At 42.4% G+C, this 16,594-nt stretch overlaps 1 protein-coding gene across 2 annotated transcripts in view; it reads left to right on the top strand.

Annotated features, from left to right (window-relative positions):
• LOC117808436 (gamma-aminobutyric acid receptor subunit beta-3-like) overlaps positions 1-16,594 on the top strand; it is a 78,846-nt gene that overhangs the window by 54,228 nt on the left and 8,024 nt on the right. For both annotated transcript variants that reach the window (XM_034678189.1, XM_034678190.1), the window contains exon 7: positions 6,584-6,736. In XM_034678189.1, coding sequence (XP_034534080.1) covers positions 6,584-6,736 — 153 coding nt within the window. The remainder of the gene's footprint in view (positions 1-6,583; positions 6,737-16,594) is intronic.

The raw sequence follows: 16,594 nt of genomic DNA, 5'->3' as shown, positions 1-16,594 counted from the left end.
GTGGCTCTCAAGGTAGCGAGTGTGTAGCTTTAAAAGTTGACAATATTAGCTGTATGTATTCATGATAGTAGCTTTAAACGTTGACTATACTTCCAGTCACGCCCCCAATCACGCAAAACTCAACCGAATATCGTCAAAACGAATGAGCTTCGACAAACTCACCCCATGTACGATGTGTGTTGATGCAAAAATGAGCTAATCGGATCAAACTCGTATTTTGTACAAGGCTGTAAACATGTTTATTTCTGATGTAAAGATCGCCTTTTTTGAATGGGTGTGTATGTAGCTTCTGTCACTTTTGGGGCCAGCCTCTAGTGGACACTCAGGGAACTGCAGTTTTTTTTTCTCGCACTCCCGCATTGCCTTAATTTCTCAAGACTAGATTCTGCCGCTTGGTGGTGGTGAGGAAAGTTGAGCGTCCAGTGCTCTTAGCACATCAAAGGCTCCCCACAAGGCTCCCTAATGACCAGGATTCTCCCGTTACACGTGCCACGAGCCCGCTTCTACATTCACCCCCTTTTTGTTTCCCTCTCAGTATCCCTCTCATCCTCTGTTACTCCTTCCCCTTTCTTCTTTAGTGTATCATTTCCTCTTGCTTGTAAGAGGTGTGGTTGAATGCCAATTACCCTGCTCTCTTACAGATACAGCCCAGGATTCAGGGCATCATATATTCATGTGGAATGAGGCACACAGCATCAATTATTCACCTCTAAGCATACAAACAAACACTGCCTGTTTGTGTGTGTACACAGACTATGAGTGTACATATGCAAATGCATGCCTGACCAGACAACATGGGCATGTTGGGTGACATTTAAATGTGGTGTGAAATTTGAATTCATCCATCACAGTCATAATATATAAATATATATACTGTGTACATATGTAGATCAGCTTTACTTTGTTAAGACTTCCTCCATGATGGTTTTAAATATCCAATTTATATTCATATTTTTCTCTGTAATTTGAAGATGCTGCCCTTGACAATTCCTCAGAGTTTTGGGGTTTTAGAAAACATGAAATGTTTGGGTGAAAGCTTTAGAAAATAGCAGTGGATGTCGAATTTTCTGATTAATATAACAATGAAATTCATCAACATACTTTATTTCAATCTTGACCTTTCTGCTTTCAATAATTACTCCCCGTCCTTATAGCAAGGCAGTTCTATTTGCATGGTGGTAATACAGAAGCAATATTAAAAAGCTCTGTTCTAAACTTGTCTATATATATAGTGTAATATATAGTGTTACATATATATATATAGTGTAACATATGTATAGTGTAATATATATACTGTAATTTATATAGTGTAATAAATATAATGTAATATATATATATGTATTGTAATATATATATATAGAGTAACATATGAATATAGTGTAATATATATAGTGTAATATATAGTTTCACATAGATATACATAAAGTTTAATTTATATAATTTAACATTTATATACTGTAATATATACATATTTATTGTAATATATAGTGTAACATATATAGTGTAATATATTTATATATATTTAGTGTAGTATATATAGTGCAATATATGTAGTGTAAAATATAAATATAGTATAATATATTTATATATTATGATAATATATAAATATTTATTGTAATATATATAGTGTAACATATATAGTGTAATATATGGCGTAATATATATAGTCTAATATATATAGTAAAACATATATAGTTTTATATATATATATATATATATTTAGTGTAATATATATAAAGTCTAATATGTATCGTGTAACATATAAATATTGTGTAATATATAGTGTATTAATATAGTGCAATATATATAGTGTAAAATATAAATATAGTGTAATATATTTATATATTTATGATAATATATAAATATTTATAATAATATATATAGTGTAACATATATAGTGTAATATATGGCGTAATATATATAGTCCAATATATATAGTAAATATATATATATATATAGTAACATATTAAGTGTAATATATATGGTGTAACAAATTAATAGTGTAATGTATATATATTTAGTGTAATATATAAAGTGTAATATATATATATTTAGTGTAATATATAAAGTTTTATATATATATATATATATATATATATTTAGTGTAATATATATATATATATATTTAGTGTAATATATATATTAACTCTAATATGTATCGTGTAACATATAAATATTGTGTAATTTATAGTGTAATATATATAGTGTAACATATACATATATAGTGTTACATGTATATAGTGTCTTATTGTACCAGTGTCATATTTATGTTCACTGACGCTCTTTTCTAAACCCTGGTGGTCTTTGCTGCTGCTTTGCCTGCCTTGGTTTTTCATGTATGCACATAAAAGAATGGTAAAGTGTGCTCTCCCCACCTCAGGCTTTGGCCCGGCACCTACTTTTATAGTTTGTCTGATTTATGTATGCACATGAAAGAGATGGGAGGTGTGCTCTCCCCACCTCAGGCTTTGGCCCGGCACCTACTTTTGGCATTCCATGAAGGCAGGTGGAAGGGCAGGGTGCTCTCAGAACCAAACCATACCGCAAAATATATGTAATTGCATTCAAATATTTCATCTTTATCCCCTCTATCCCTCTTTCCAACCTCAACATTGTCTCAGCAGATGTGTGTCTAACATGAGTCTGGTTCTGCTGGAGGTTTCTGCCTGTTAAAGGAAGTTTTTCCTTGCCAGGTACAATATGTCAATGCCCGTCATGGCAGCATTTGACCTTCATTTTTTACAATGTGAGCACATGGAGGCCCTTTTTCCATATTAAGTGACAGTTAATGGTGCAGGCAAAGATGGTAATTGGTAATTATCGCTACCTTTAACCAAAGCTGCTGTGTATTTTATTTCAAAAGAGCTTGAAAAAATACAACCAACACTGCCTTGACTCTAACACATATTGGGTCAGCGTCTCCGTCAAAGACAGGTTCTGTTAGCAGATCAAAACTGCTGCTTTTAAGAGCACGCTCTCTCATGCATAGAAAACTTGACTGCAACACCCTGCTACAAAGGCGACGAAGAGACACAGCACACCTCCTACACTTCACAACTCCCCGTCTACCCCGGCCAGCCTCCCAGACTCTATTGTTGCACTGCCGTCATCCACTCAACTTTTATAATCATCTCTGCGTTCCGTCGTCTCTTCTTTGTCCCTCTCCTCCTTGGCCTCACACATGGTCCTCCTCCTACTCGCCGCGCATGTTTGATGTAGCAGTTACAGCCAGTGCAGTTCTACGCCCACCCACGGGTGAAACCTCAGCCTCCACTTTTCTCCAACTACTTCTGCATTTGCTACAGAAAACCTACTTTGCTTGGATTTGGGCTGGAGAAGCAGCCATTAAGGATGCATTAAAGAAAATAGTGAATGGGATATTTTAAGCCTCAGTCTGCTCTCATGTTCACACTGTAATGAAGTGTGTCGACTTTGGCACCCCTGCTAGCTTGTTTACAATGAGCTAGCTATGTGAGAAATAGCTCATAGCTCATATAGTATTCTATATGCTTGATAATACAATTCATAATATGATTAATAATGGGTTTGTATTCTCCCAAAGATCACTTCTTTCTCTCACAGTCCAGATTTTAAATTCAGTAATCCCAAAACTAGCTAGCTAGCTAAAACAGGAAGTAGAAAATGAATTCACAACCATGTCTGGAAACTGAGCCATATGCCAAGCATTGGAGTCCTAATGTGTAAAATTTTTTGACAAAATTCGAAATCAAACCTATTTATTCATGTGAGAGTTTGTTGCGCAAAATTAACGAGTTGAAGCTAGCTAGCTGTTTTACCCCGTTGAAATAATTTGTTTTTAGCAAGGCTAGCACCAATCCGCAACTTCTGGTCTTGAGAAATGTAGCCAATGCAGAAGTGCTAATAGCTGCAGTTCCACTAGTGCCCACTTGAGTCCCACAAGCAACATCCACATCCATTCACACAAAGACGATATTTACGTCAAAAATTAACATTTTTACAGCCTGGTCCGAAAAAAATGGTTTTGGTCTGAACAGCTAATTTTTTCTATATGTTAACACAGTAGGACAAATCTTTTCATTATTCATAATAAAGTTTAAAGATATTAAGGTTACGAGTTTGGCATAAGTAGCGGTATGGCTAACTCAGCTAACACAGCTGTTGGCAAATCTGCTCCCTTGTCCCGTAGGCAGGGGCGTGTCCAGAACTTTTTGACCGGGGTGGCCCAACTGAGGTTCTCACATAGGCAGGGGTGGTCTTCACAACATACTTTCATTAAAGTATTAAACAGTTGTGACAAAGTGGCATAAATCTTCTAAGCTTAATTCTTTAAGGACTTACAAAATATGTTTTTTCAAAGTCACATTTGAGGGCACTAATAAAGAAATCTACTGTCCGCCTTTTAACTCATCCCAAATTATAGATTTTAACAGAAACCCCACCTCTGACAAGGCAAACAACCAATCATAGTTTAGAATTTTGGGGTGGCCCCTGGGGTGGCCAATTGGATTTCAAGGGGTGCCAGTACCACCATTGGCCACCCCTCTGGACACGCTACTGCCCGTAGGTCCCTCTGGATCAAAGCTGTAGACAGCCTGCTAATGTGGATGCGCCAGACTCCAGCTGCTACAACTATTAATATCAGTCTTAACATTAGCATCACTGCTACAATGCTAATCTCAGAATCTAAGTACAGTCTGACTCCAACTGTTATTATTGACGCTTTCATTCCTACCCGTATTAACTGCATTATTAGCAGTATGGCTAACTCTACTGACTGGTGGGCCTACAGCATATAGCTGTTAACAACGAGAATAAAGGCTATTTTTCAACTGATTACATCAATTTGAAGTTCCTGCATGTAGTTCATCTACTTTCACCATCATTTTTGATTGTATTTATTTATGTATTTAAAGGGACAGTGCACATTAATGAACGTAGCATCCATGTAAATATGCCAGAGTTAGCTATAAGGCTGATTTTCATTGGTAGTCCCTCTTTTGTTGATGTGTGTCTAACATGAGTCTGGTTCTGCTCGAGGTTTCTGCCTGTTCAAGGAAGTTATAACTTTACAAACAGAGCAGGTCTAGACTACTCTATGTCAAATTAACAAGTTGGCGTCTGGAACGTCCACAGCAGGAGGACGTCTACGGCAGCTCAGAGGAACCTACGAGACAAGGGAGCTCAGGGACTCCAGAAAGGTCTATTGTTAGTAACTTTAATGGGACAGGTAGAGTTAAAGTAAGTGATGGGGGGGGGGGGTTGGGGGGAAAGGGGTGAGATAGGATCCACGTGTGTCAGTGCGCTACTTCCCCCGGCAGTCTAAGCCTATAGCAGCATAACTAAGACCTGGTCCAAGCCTGATCCAGCTCTAACTATAAGCTTTATCAAAAAGAAAAGTTTGAAGCCTACTCTTAAAAGTAGAGAGGGTGTCTGCCTCCTGGACCCTGACTGGTAGATGATTCCAAAGGAGAGGGGCCTGATAACTGACGGTTCTACCTCCCATACTACTTTTAGAGACTTTCGGTAGGGCCAGCAGGCCTGCATGTTGGGAGCGTAGTGTTCTAGAGGGGTAATAGGGCACTATGAGCCCTTTAAGATACGAAGGTGTCTGATCATTAAGAGCTTTGTAGGTCAGAAGAAGGATTTTTATGGGGAGGCAGTGCAGAGAAGCTTACACTGGAGAGATATGCTCCCCTTTCCTAGTTCTAGTCAGTACTGACTAGCTGAAGAGTCTTTAGAGACTTATTAGGGCAACCTGATAAAAGGGAATTTCAGTGGTAGATGGGACTGGATCGTATCCTTACTTGATGTTGGGTCTCTGTTAACACTATAACACAGCTAGCTTAGACCTGCTCTGTTTGTAAAGCGTCTTGAGATAACATTTCTTGTGAATTGGCGCTATACACATAAAGATTGATTGATTGATTGATTGATTGATTGACTCCTAAGCATGTCGTCGATGGGACCCACGAGCACCACAAGCAGCTTTGGCTGGATTGGAAAAAGAATTGGAAATGTCAGAGTAATGGCCGCCACTTCTCCTCCAATTTCAAAAGAAAATGGAAAAATGGCAAAGTATAGTGGGAGCAACGCGGAAGCTCCCATAGATTCAATCCATCAAGAGACTCGGAGCAGGGGGATTGATGATGCATCGCGCTCATAGAGACAGTATATGTGCGAGCACTCACATATACTGTGTATGGTTAAAGAAGGTTAATGACAATGCTATGCTGATTTATACAGCTATTATTCTCCTCCTGAATACTACGTGAATCTGCATTTTGTGTCACATCATCACCAAAAAGAGAAAGGGTTGTGTGTGTGTGTGTGTGTGTGTGTGTGTATGTGTGTGTGTGTGTGTGTGTAAGTGAAAGGGGTTCTTGTTACCATGGCAATAAATCCAACCCATGCTGCCGGGGTTGTCATAGAAACTGTAACAAAAACATGAGGAGTCCCTGCGTGCTCCTCTGAATAATATAAGGTTTTTACAGTAAGCATTTTAATTGAATGTACCCTGACCCTTAACATCGCCTTCAGAATGTAATTACTTCACCCAAAGATTGAAACGCACTGCGTCTACCTTTATCTCTTCTCTCCCTAGGTGCCTACCCTCGACTGTCTCTCAGCTTCAAGCTAAAGAGGAACATCGGCTACTTCATCTTGCAGACGTACATGCCATCGATCCTGATTACCATCCTCTCCTGGGTCTCCTTCTGGATCAACTACGATGCATCAGCAGCCAGAGTGGCTCTAGGTAAGAAGCAGGGGCTGTTAGGGAGCTGATATTTGGCTTTTCTGGGACGGAAGTGAGCCGCAGCCAGGCCCTGATGGATTCCCAAGAGCAAGGGGCATTCATGAACATGGTCTAGGCTGAATATGTCATACTGTCATGGTGTTGGATGGAGATGAAGGGGAGGGCTTGGTGGATTTGAAGCAGAGGATGAATGAGATTTTAAAATGTGCCTTTATTCGGTCTATTCCAGGGGCTCCCAAACTTTTTAGCTGGCCCCCCAAAACATAGGTGCCAAAGACTCGTGAGCCCCTAAAATATAGGTGTCAAAGACTCGTGACCCCCCAAAACATAGGTGCCAAAGACTTGTGACCCCCCAATTATAGATGTCAGAGACTGGTGACCACCCCAAACACAGGTGCCAAAGACTGGTGACCTCCCAAAACATAGATGCAAAGACTCATGACCCCCCAAAACATAGATGCAAAGACTCATGACCCCCCAAAACATAGGTGCCAAAGACTTGTGACCTGCAAAAACATGGGTGCCGAAGACTCATGACCCCCAAAATATGGGTGCCAAAGACTCGTGACTCTCCAAAATATAGGTGCCAAAGAGTCGTGACCCGCAAAAACATAGGTGCCAAAGACTCATGACCCCCAAAATATAGGTCCAAAGACTCGTGACCCCTCAAACATAGCTGCCAAAGACTCGTGACCTGCAAAACATAGGTGCCAAAGACTCCTTTCCCCCAAAAATATAGTTCCAAAGACTTGTGACCCCCAAAATATAGGTGCCAAAGACTCATGAACCCCCAAATATAGGTGCCAAAGACTCGGGACCCCCAAAATATAGTTGCCAAAGACTCATGACCCCCCAAAACATAGGTGCCAAAGACTCATGACCCCCCAATTATAGATGTCAAAGACTGTTGACCACCCAAAACACAGGTGCCAAAGACTGGTGACCTCCCAAAATATAGGTGCCAAAGACTTGTAACCCCCAAAATAAAGGTGCAAAGACTCGTGACCCCCCAAAACATAGGTGCCAAAGACTTGTAACCCCCAAAATATAGGTGCCAAAGACTGGTGACCTCCCAAAATATAGGTGCCAAAGACTTGTGACCCCCAAAATATAGGTGCCAAAGACTTGTAACCCCCAAAATAAAGGTGCAAAGACTCGTGACCCCCCAAAACATAGGTGCCAAAGACTGGTGACCTCTCAAAACATAGGTGCCAAAGACTTGTAACCCCCAAAATATAGGTGCCAAAGACTGGTGACCTCCCAAAATATAGGTGCCAAAGACTTGTGACCCCCAAAATATAGGTGCCAAAGACTCGTGCCCCCCCATCTGTGTCTCACGACCCTCCAGGGGGCCCCAACCCACAGTTTTGGAAACCCATGGTCTATTCAGCCCATTACTAATCCCTCTCCTCAGGAACAAAAATCATGCAATAACCTTGACTCCCACCAAACTAGGCCGGTCCTTGTGTCTGTTGTTGCTGTGGCCGCTGAGTGTCCTCCTGAGGCTATAAAAACATCACCTCTCTAATGAGCGTAATTCCACTTCTTATTGAGGACTGCTCGTGTGGGTGCTCGGGCCCACTCACTGTGGGGCTCCTGTGAGCAGTAAACAAGGCAGAGGTGCACGCGGCAGGTCATTAGTTTGTAATCATCGTGATGCCTCGTAGGAGGGTGAAGCACTGTTTTGTCTTTGCTGGATATTGAAACTGGGAGCTCTGGAATACACATTAGAGATCAGGCAGGTTCCATTTATGTAGCACATCTCCATCTTTAGTTGAGTTACATGACTCTGTTACATGTTTCTATAATTACATATGTGTCTGTACTGGATTTTGTTGCGTGCCTCCTATTTTTAGTTGCACTTTCCATTGTTGCAGCTTCTTTCACATTTGGTGATTTGCTGTATATTTAACTGTATCGTCTGCATAGAAGGTCATTCTGAAATTGGTTGCAGGAGCTTTTTTTGAGCATGTTTTCATGTTGATTCGGCCTGTTTCCTGTCTTTACATCAAAAATTTACATTTTTACAGCCTGGTCTGAAAAATTGTTTTGGTCTGAATAGCTTATTTTTCTATCCGTTAACACAGTAGGTCAAATCTTTTCATTATTTCCTATAAATGTTAAAGATATTAAGGTTAGGGTTTGGCATAAGTAGTGGTATGGCTAACCCGACTGACATAAGCCTGAAATAAAAGATCAATTGTCTCGAATAGTTTAAAGTGTGAGTTAGCATGTTAGCTAAACACATTTATAAACTACAGCTTTATTGGCTTGATCACAGCCAGGCACAAATATTTAACGGCAGTGTCAACTATACAATAAATTCTGTAAAGGGAAAAAGCCCAAAACATAGGTGCCAAAGACTCATGACCCCCCCAAACATAGGTGCCAAAGCCTTGTGACCCCCAAACCCCCAAAACATAGGTGCCAAAGCCTCATGAGCCCCCCAAACATAGGTGCCAAAGCATCATGAACCCCAAAACATAGGTGCCAAAGACTCATGACCCCCCCAAGCATAGGTGCCAAAGCATCATGAGCCCCAAAACATAGGTGCCAAAGACTCATGACCCCCCCAAACATAGGTGCCAAAGCCTTGTGACCCCCAAACCCCCAAAACATAGGTGCCAAAGCCTCATGAGCCCCCCAAACATAGGTGCCAAAGCGTCATGAACCCCAAAACATAGGTGCCAAAGACTCATGACCCCCCAAGCATAGGTGCCAACGCCTTGTGACCCCCAAAATATAGTTGCCAAAGACTCGTGACCCCCCGGACATAGGTGCATAAGACACATGACTACCGTGTGTGTGTGTGTGTGTGTGTGTGTGTGTGTGTGTGTGTGTGTGTCTGTCTGTCTGTCTGTCTGTCTGTTCAAGTGAAGGGGGTTCTTGTTACCATGGCAATAAATCCAACCCATGCTGCCGGGGTTGTTATAGAAACATAGGTGCCAAAGACTCATGACCCCCCAAACATAGGTGCCAAAGCCTTGTGACCCCCACACCCCCAAAACATAGGTGCCAAAGCCTTGTGACCCCCAAACCCCCAAAACATAGGTGCCAAAGCCTCATGAGCCCCCCAAACATAGGTGCCAAAGCATCATGAGCCCCAAAACATAGGTGCCAAAGACTCATGAACCCCCAAGCATAGGTGCCAATGCCTTGTGACCCCCAAAACATAGGTGCATAAGACACATGACCACCGTGTGTGTGTGTGTGTGTGTGTGTGTGTGTGTGTGTGTGTGTGTGTGTGTGTGTGTGTGTGTGTGTGTGTCTGTGCAAGTGAAGGGGGTTCTTGTTACCATGGCAATAAATCCAACTCATGCTGCCGGGGTTGTTATAGAAACATAGGTGCCAAAGACTCATGACCCCCCAAACATAGTTGCCTAAGACTCATGACCCCCAAAATATAGGTGCCAAAGACTTGTGACCCCCCGAACATAGTTGCCTAAGACTCATGACCCCCAAAATATAGGTGCCAAAGACTTGTGACCCCCCAAAATATAGGTGCCAAAGACTTGTGACCCCCCGAACATAGTTGCCTAAGACTCATGACCCCCAAAATATAGGTGCCAAAGACTTGTGACCCCCCGAACATAGGTGCCTAAGACTCATGACCCCCAAAATATAGGTGCCAAAGATATAAAGAAGTAACTTGAGGTATGAAATAACTTGAGGTCACTTCCAGTCTAAGGTATTTCTAAGGTGGTTGCCAGTTTAAAGGCGTTTGTAAGCTTTTCTGTGTTGTTTTGTATTATGATGAGGACGTCAACAGATATTTGCCCCTTTAGGAGTCGCCACCCAGTGGCTGTTTGAGAAACTGCAGTTTTTGGCTCTTCTGCAATGGCTTTATGTCACTTTTATAAGTGTAAGTTAGCAAATTTGGGGCTTTTTGGGATGCTTTCATTTCTCCCATTGGTGAGTAAAAGTGTGGGTTTGTCTGCTGTGTGGAAATGGCACATGGTCCAATTTGGGGTCCAATGGCGGATCATTTCCCCTGGGCCTTTTGTTGGTGTAATGTAGCCATGCAAATTCCTTGCAGCTATTGTCCATAAATATCTCTCATCTCTGATAGAAAATGTACCCGTGACCTCACCCTAACGCGTCCGTATGCATTTTCTAAATCAGGCGTCATATGCACTTGCCTAACAGCCATCTTTACTCTCAGCTGGAGCTGGTTATGTTAAGACATCCATGCAATATCCGGTCGTTACTACTTCCTCAGTGCCTAACTGCTTTTATACGTGCGTGTGTGTGTGTGTGTGTGTGTGTACGTGTGAAGTCCTGCTTGCTGCAATATCCAGTGAATGCCTCCTCAGCTAAGAGGCAACCGGAGGTCTATTCACTTCTCCGGATGGATCGTTACAAGCTTTCAGCAGGTACCTTGATGGAAATGTGTGTGTGTGTGTGTGTGTGTGTGTGTGTGTGTGTGTGTGTCTGCAAACCTGCCAGTAAGAGCAGTGTAATGATCAGGGAGAAATCAATTCAAGGAGGCAGCAGGCAAACAATTGAATTGTTTGAAAGGGAATCTTATTTTCGAGAGCAATTTCGAAGGGGTTGCAAAGTTACAAACGAGTTGCTCGCGCCGTAATTTGGTTGCGAGCTTTTTCCCCACAGTCGGGCCCTTCATTCATAATCGTATCATGAACGGTGAAGGTGTGGGCATTAGATGGAATCAGTGCAGAGGCACTTTGAGTGTAATGGTAGACACAGACGTCTTAGTTCAAGGTTCCCCCAGACCTTGAAGTGGACTTCATTTTTGCTGAAAACGACACATCTTGAGACATCGTGCTTGCTAATTACATCTTGACAATTTGAGTGATAAATTATAAATATAAAAAGATCCTGCGTGTATCCATGGTGACATTGTTTACATACGAGATCAGCTGTTAGCTGCCCATAGCATGTTGATGCTAAACGATACTAGGCCTGATGTTCCCTGCTAGCTGAGGAGAAGGAGGCAAGGATGGCATGCTGGTACTGAGGTGCAAGCTAAGAAATAGATGACATCGACCTGTCCTTCCACCAACCGCTATTGGGAATGTAAGATCTATCTATGATAAGGTGGATGAGCTAACCCAGCACCAGAGGGAATACTGGCAGAGTAGCATCATGCTAACAGAGCTAACACCGGACATGAACGTCACATTGGAAGGATTACACCTGCTGTGGACGGACAGGATGCAGGAGAGCAAGACTGAACTAACTGGGGAAGAAGGCCAGCTCAGTCCTGGACCCTGTGGAGGTGGTGGCTGACAGGAGGATTATGGCCAAGCTGTCGTCTCTGATGAACATTTCTTTTTTTTTAGATATATAATCTGATAGATTAGATATATATTGACATAGAGTGGTCTAGACCTCCTATGTTTGCAAAAGCATCTTGAGATAACGTTTGTTGTGATTTGGCGCTATACGAATAAAGATTAAAGATTAAAGATAAAGATAAATGGAAGTGTTAAATTAACACTGGTTTGATTTAACACTGCTTGTTTTTTGTCTATCAAGTGTGCGGTCTCTTAATATGTGAAGGTTTGAAGAATCCTGTAATGTGTGCCAGGCATTAGTTGAAGGTTCCTCCAGACCTTGAAGCAGACTTCATTTTGCTGGAAACGACACGTCTTGAGTAGGGGTGGGAATTGATAAGATGTTATCAATGACAATGCCATTGTCGATTCTGCTTATCAATCCAATTCCTTATCAATTCTCCTAACGATTCCTGAGTATTTTTTGAGGGGGAAAAAAGTAGTTCTACACAGTCTTCAGCACCAAAAGGAACCACTTTATTTTTTCCAAAATTATGTCTGAACATGAACATGAACATATTCAACTTGAACATACTGAACAATAGGTTCACCTCATTCTTGGCCGCCTGGATGGAAAGACTTTGAATTTAGAGAAGAAAAACACTTTTCCTCCAGGGGTCATCGCAGAGGTATTTTACCCGCTCTCGGTGCCTCATTTTCGGCCGCGTGAGCCCGGACGTAGCCCCTGGAGCCTGGAGGAAAATACTTTGAATTTAGAGAGGAAAAACACTTTTCCTCCGGGGGTCATCGCAGAGGTATTTTACCCGCTCTCGGTGCCTCATTTTCGGCCGCGTGAGTCCAGACGTAGCCCCTGGAGCCTGGAGGAAAATACTTTGAATTTAGAGAGGAAAAACACTTTTCCTCCAGGGGTCATTGCGGAGGTATTTTACCCGTTCTGGGTGCCTCATTTTCGGCCGCGTGAGTCCGGACATAGCCCCTGGAACCTGGAGGACAAGACTTATGTTTCTTAAAGGAGCTCTGAGTGGCAGAGTGTGTGAAGTAATGCAACGTACCGCAACGTGACGTGGCGTCGTGCTGGGAAATGAATCGTTAAGAAGAATCGCTAACATTTCAGGTGTACAATTCCAATGGAATTGATCAATTGGAACCGGTTCTAAGTTGGATCCGGTTTTCAATTCCCACCCCTAGTCTTGAGACATCGCGCACGGTAACTACGTCTGGACAATTTGTGCTGTCTGCGAGAGATAAATGGAAATGTTCAATTAACACTGCTTTGATTTACCACCCCTGCCTCTGCTCTCCCAGTTAACATTCACTGCTGCTCCACACGCTTTATTGCATCCTACATGATACCTTTTTCCGTTTCATAATGTCGAGCCGTGTTGCTAATGGCCTATTGGCTTGTGATTAGAGGAGATTTGATTGCTGTGTGCCTCTGTTCCATAGAGACTCAGGGACATATAACAAGAGGGGGGAGGGCAGTACGGAGGAAACCACCACTAAATGATGGCGAGAGAGGAGAGAGGGGAGAGAGATTGAGGCAGAGGGAGAGATAAGAGGGAGATGCAGGGAACAATAGAACGAGAGAGGGGAGAGAAACAGAAAAAGACAGACAGTGAAAGAAACCCTATAAAACTATATTCCTCCCCAGAGAGTTTAACAACGTGATGAAAAAGGAGGGAGGCCCATGGGCGCATGGCCCCTTGATTAAATTGTCCGAACAGGAGAGCGAGCGAGAGAGAGAGAGAGAGAGAGAGAGAGAGAGGGAGGGAGCGAAGGACGGAGAGTTATGGCACAGCTGAGAGAACACCTATAAAGAACAAGGCTGTCGTTAAGCAGAGAGAGAGAGAGAGAGAGGGAGGAAAAAAAGATTGCAATGCACCATCCAGCAATGTGCACGCGCCACCGCTCGTCCACATCACACCTGCCTCTCACACCAACAACACACATGCATGCACACACAACGCATGAGCGGTGTTAGCCTTGTAATGTGCCAATAAATCACACTCAGGGCTAGATTGACCTTAGCTATCCCGCTTCCTCCTCCCCAACCCTGTGAATGTCTCTCCACTGTACTTTATGAGACATACACACACATACGTCGTGGACACACACTCCAAAAAGCAAGCCTCGTCCGTGTGTGTGTTATATGAGCGTCACAGCTACTGATAGGCTCCATTTATTTCCAGCCCAGCAGATAAAGTAGTAGAGATATATCTGCCATATATGTATGATGCGATGACATATATCGTTATGGCGCTGTTAGAGGTCAGGGTTTGCGTGACTATGAGTGAGAGTTCTGTTTATTTACGGCGTTTGGCGAAATAGGTGTTGGCACTCGGAGACAAATGGCACACAGTGGCAGTCAAAGGGCAGCAGCTTAACACGTTTAATGAAGAACCACAGCAAGAAACAAAAATTGGGTGGTGTTTGCTTTTGGACGCATTTTCTGGGTTCCATGTTTGTAGCACATCTCCGTATTTAGTTGATGTATATTTTACTGTATCGTCTGCATAGAAGGTAATTCTGAGATCGCCTGTTTCTGTAGAGGTTGTCAATCATTCTTTATTTGTATAGCGCCAAATCACAACAAAGGACTCAGTCTGACCCCACCTTAATCCACCATGAGCATTGCACCTCGTAGCATTTAGCTAGTTACAGCGGAGAGGACAAACTTCCTTTAACAGGCAGAAACCTCGAGCAGAACCAGACTCATGTTAGACACACATCTGCTGAGACCGAGTTGGGTCTGGAAAGAGGGATAGAGGAGAATAAGAGAGAGAGGGAGCGGTGATAGTGATGAGACGAGTAGTAGTAGCTGTTGCCGCTGGAGTCCAGTACGTCTGTATCAGCTGGAGTCTGCAATGTATTGTGGAAGTTTTTCTTTGCAAGGTAAAGGTCAGTCAACACCCGAGCACTTAGAATGAAGAAAGACCCCGAACATGGGGAAAGCTGAGACCCTGAACATTTATACCTGAGGGCCACCCTCTAAGGTGTGTTTCACACCCTTTGTCTGCTGAAGGTATCTGCACCAGGACGGGGTTGTTTAAAAGGGTCAATTTGACCCGCAAGAAAACAGGAGGGTTACATTTTGTTAATGCTTGAAATATATTTTATTTAAAGGGCTGTTTAGGTAGTCAACAATGAAACATAAAGTACCTGACACATAAACCTGGGTAACATTCAGTTTCTGGAGGTTCAAATTGCTGGGGTCAAATTGACCCCAAGGATAAAAGATGTTCGTAACTTTGAGGGTAACAGGAACAAAACAACAAAAACAACAACAACATGAGATAAGCATAATAAATCAGCCGTGGGCCAACCTGCGCTCTACTTATTGGCATTGGTTGTGAAATACAGATACCAGTCGACCATTAATCTCACCTCAACCAACGCCAATAATTGTGGCATTGGTTATTCATTATTTGTGTTTCTTTAAAGCGTCTTTCCTTCTCTGTTGCGCTGAATTGGGAAGGTGCCTTTACTCAGAGATGACAGCGAGCCACACCACCCAGTACACCTTGTGGTTAAGGTTACAGAGAGCTGGGGGCGAGATACATGCAGCCGTATTCTAATGAGTTATTTCTGTTTGATGACCAGGGGGCGGCTGGAGGTTTCAAGGCAGACCTTTGAATTTCAATGAAGTGGAGGTTACGCACTCATCTCCCAGTGCGTGCGTGTGTGTGTGTGTGTGTGTTCATGCAAGTGAAATAAGATCAAGAAATGACTTTTTGAAGAATTGTCATGAAGTGTGTGTGCCTGTTCTCCCACTCGCTCCTTATTCAACACATCAACAAGGCAATCCCAGAGCGTTATAATGATCCTCGCCAGCAGAAGAAATAGCCACACAACAAACATGCTTTCTATAAAAATACCCTTGTTTCTATAGTAACACCTAAGACATCTGTTGGAGTTTTCTCCAACGTGACCTTAAGGTTACTGACAAGAAAGCAGCATCTGCTTAGATTGCTGGGTGGCTCTATTTAGAAGGGCTTTTACCGTACAGGTTGGGACTAATTAAACGACAGGTTTAGCACTTATACAGATTGCCTGTCGAGATAAGTGATGAGGAAAACCTCGGAGGAAGGAAAGACAATGTGTTTGTCACATTTCACCCTGTAAGTGAGGCTGTTTGTTCAAACGCCTTAATTGAGAGAGAGTTGGACAGATGGTTTACCACCATTCTGAGTTTATTTTAAGGAACATAACAGCAACAACTAGGTAGTGTTGCAGCCAATTATGTTCTGTGTTTCGCTACATTATTCTACATGAAATTTGATGCGAAGAGAACAATGTTGTTTTTGCCGATGCAAGAATTCTGTTTTCTTTTTAAGTCTCATCTGTTTACACTGAGGTGTTTTTTAAGGTTTAAGAGAAAACACAAAGACAAATTGCAGGTGCTTGTGCTGCAAACTCAAATAATCAATCCATCTTTATTTGTATCGCCCCAAATCACAACAGACGTTATCTCAAGACGCTTTCACAAAAAGAGCAGGTCTAGACCACTCTATGTCAAATTATGAACAGAGACCCAACACCAAGACAGGATAAGACTCAGTCTGACTCCACCTTAATCCACCATGAGCATTGCACCTCACAG

Source organism: Notolabrus celidotus, chromosome 24 (assembly GCF_009762535.1).
Source record: "Notolabrus celidotus isolate fNotCel1 chromosome 24, fNotCel1.pri, whole genome shotgun sequence".
Classification (NCBI taxonomy): Eukaryota; Metazoa; Chordata; class Actinopteri; order Labriformes; family Labridae; genus Notolabrus; species Notolabrus celidotus.
Note: the sequence above shows the minus strand (reverse complement) of the source record. Positions and strands in the feature narration are given on the sequence as shown.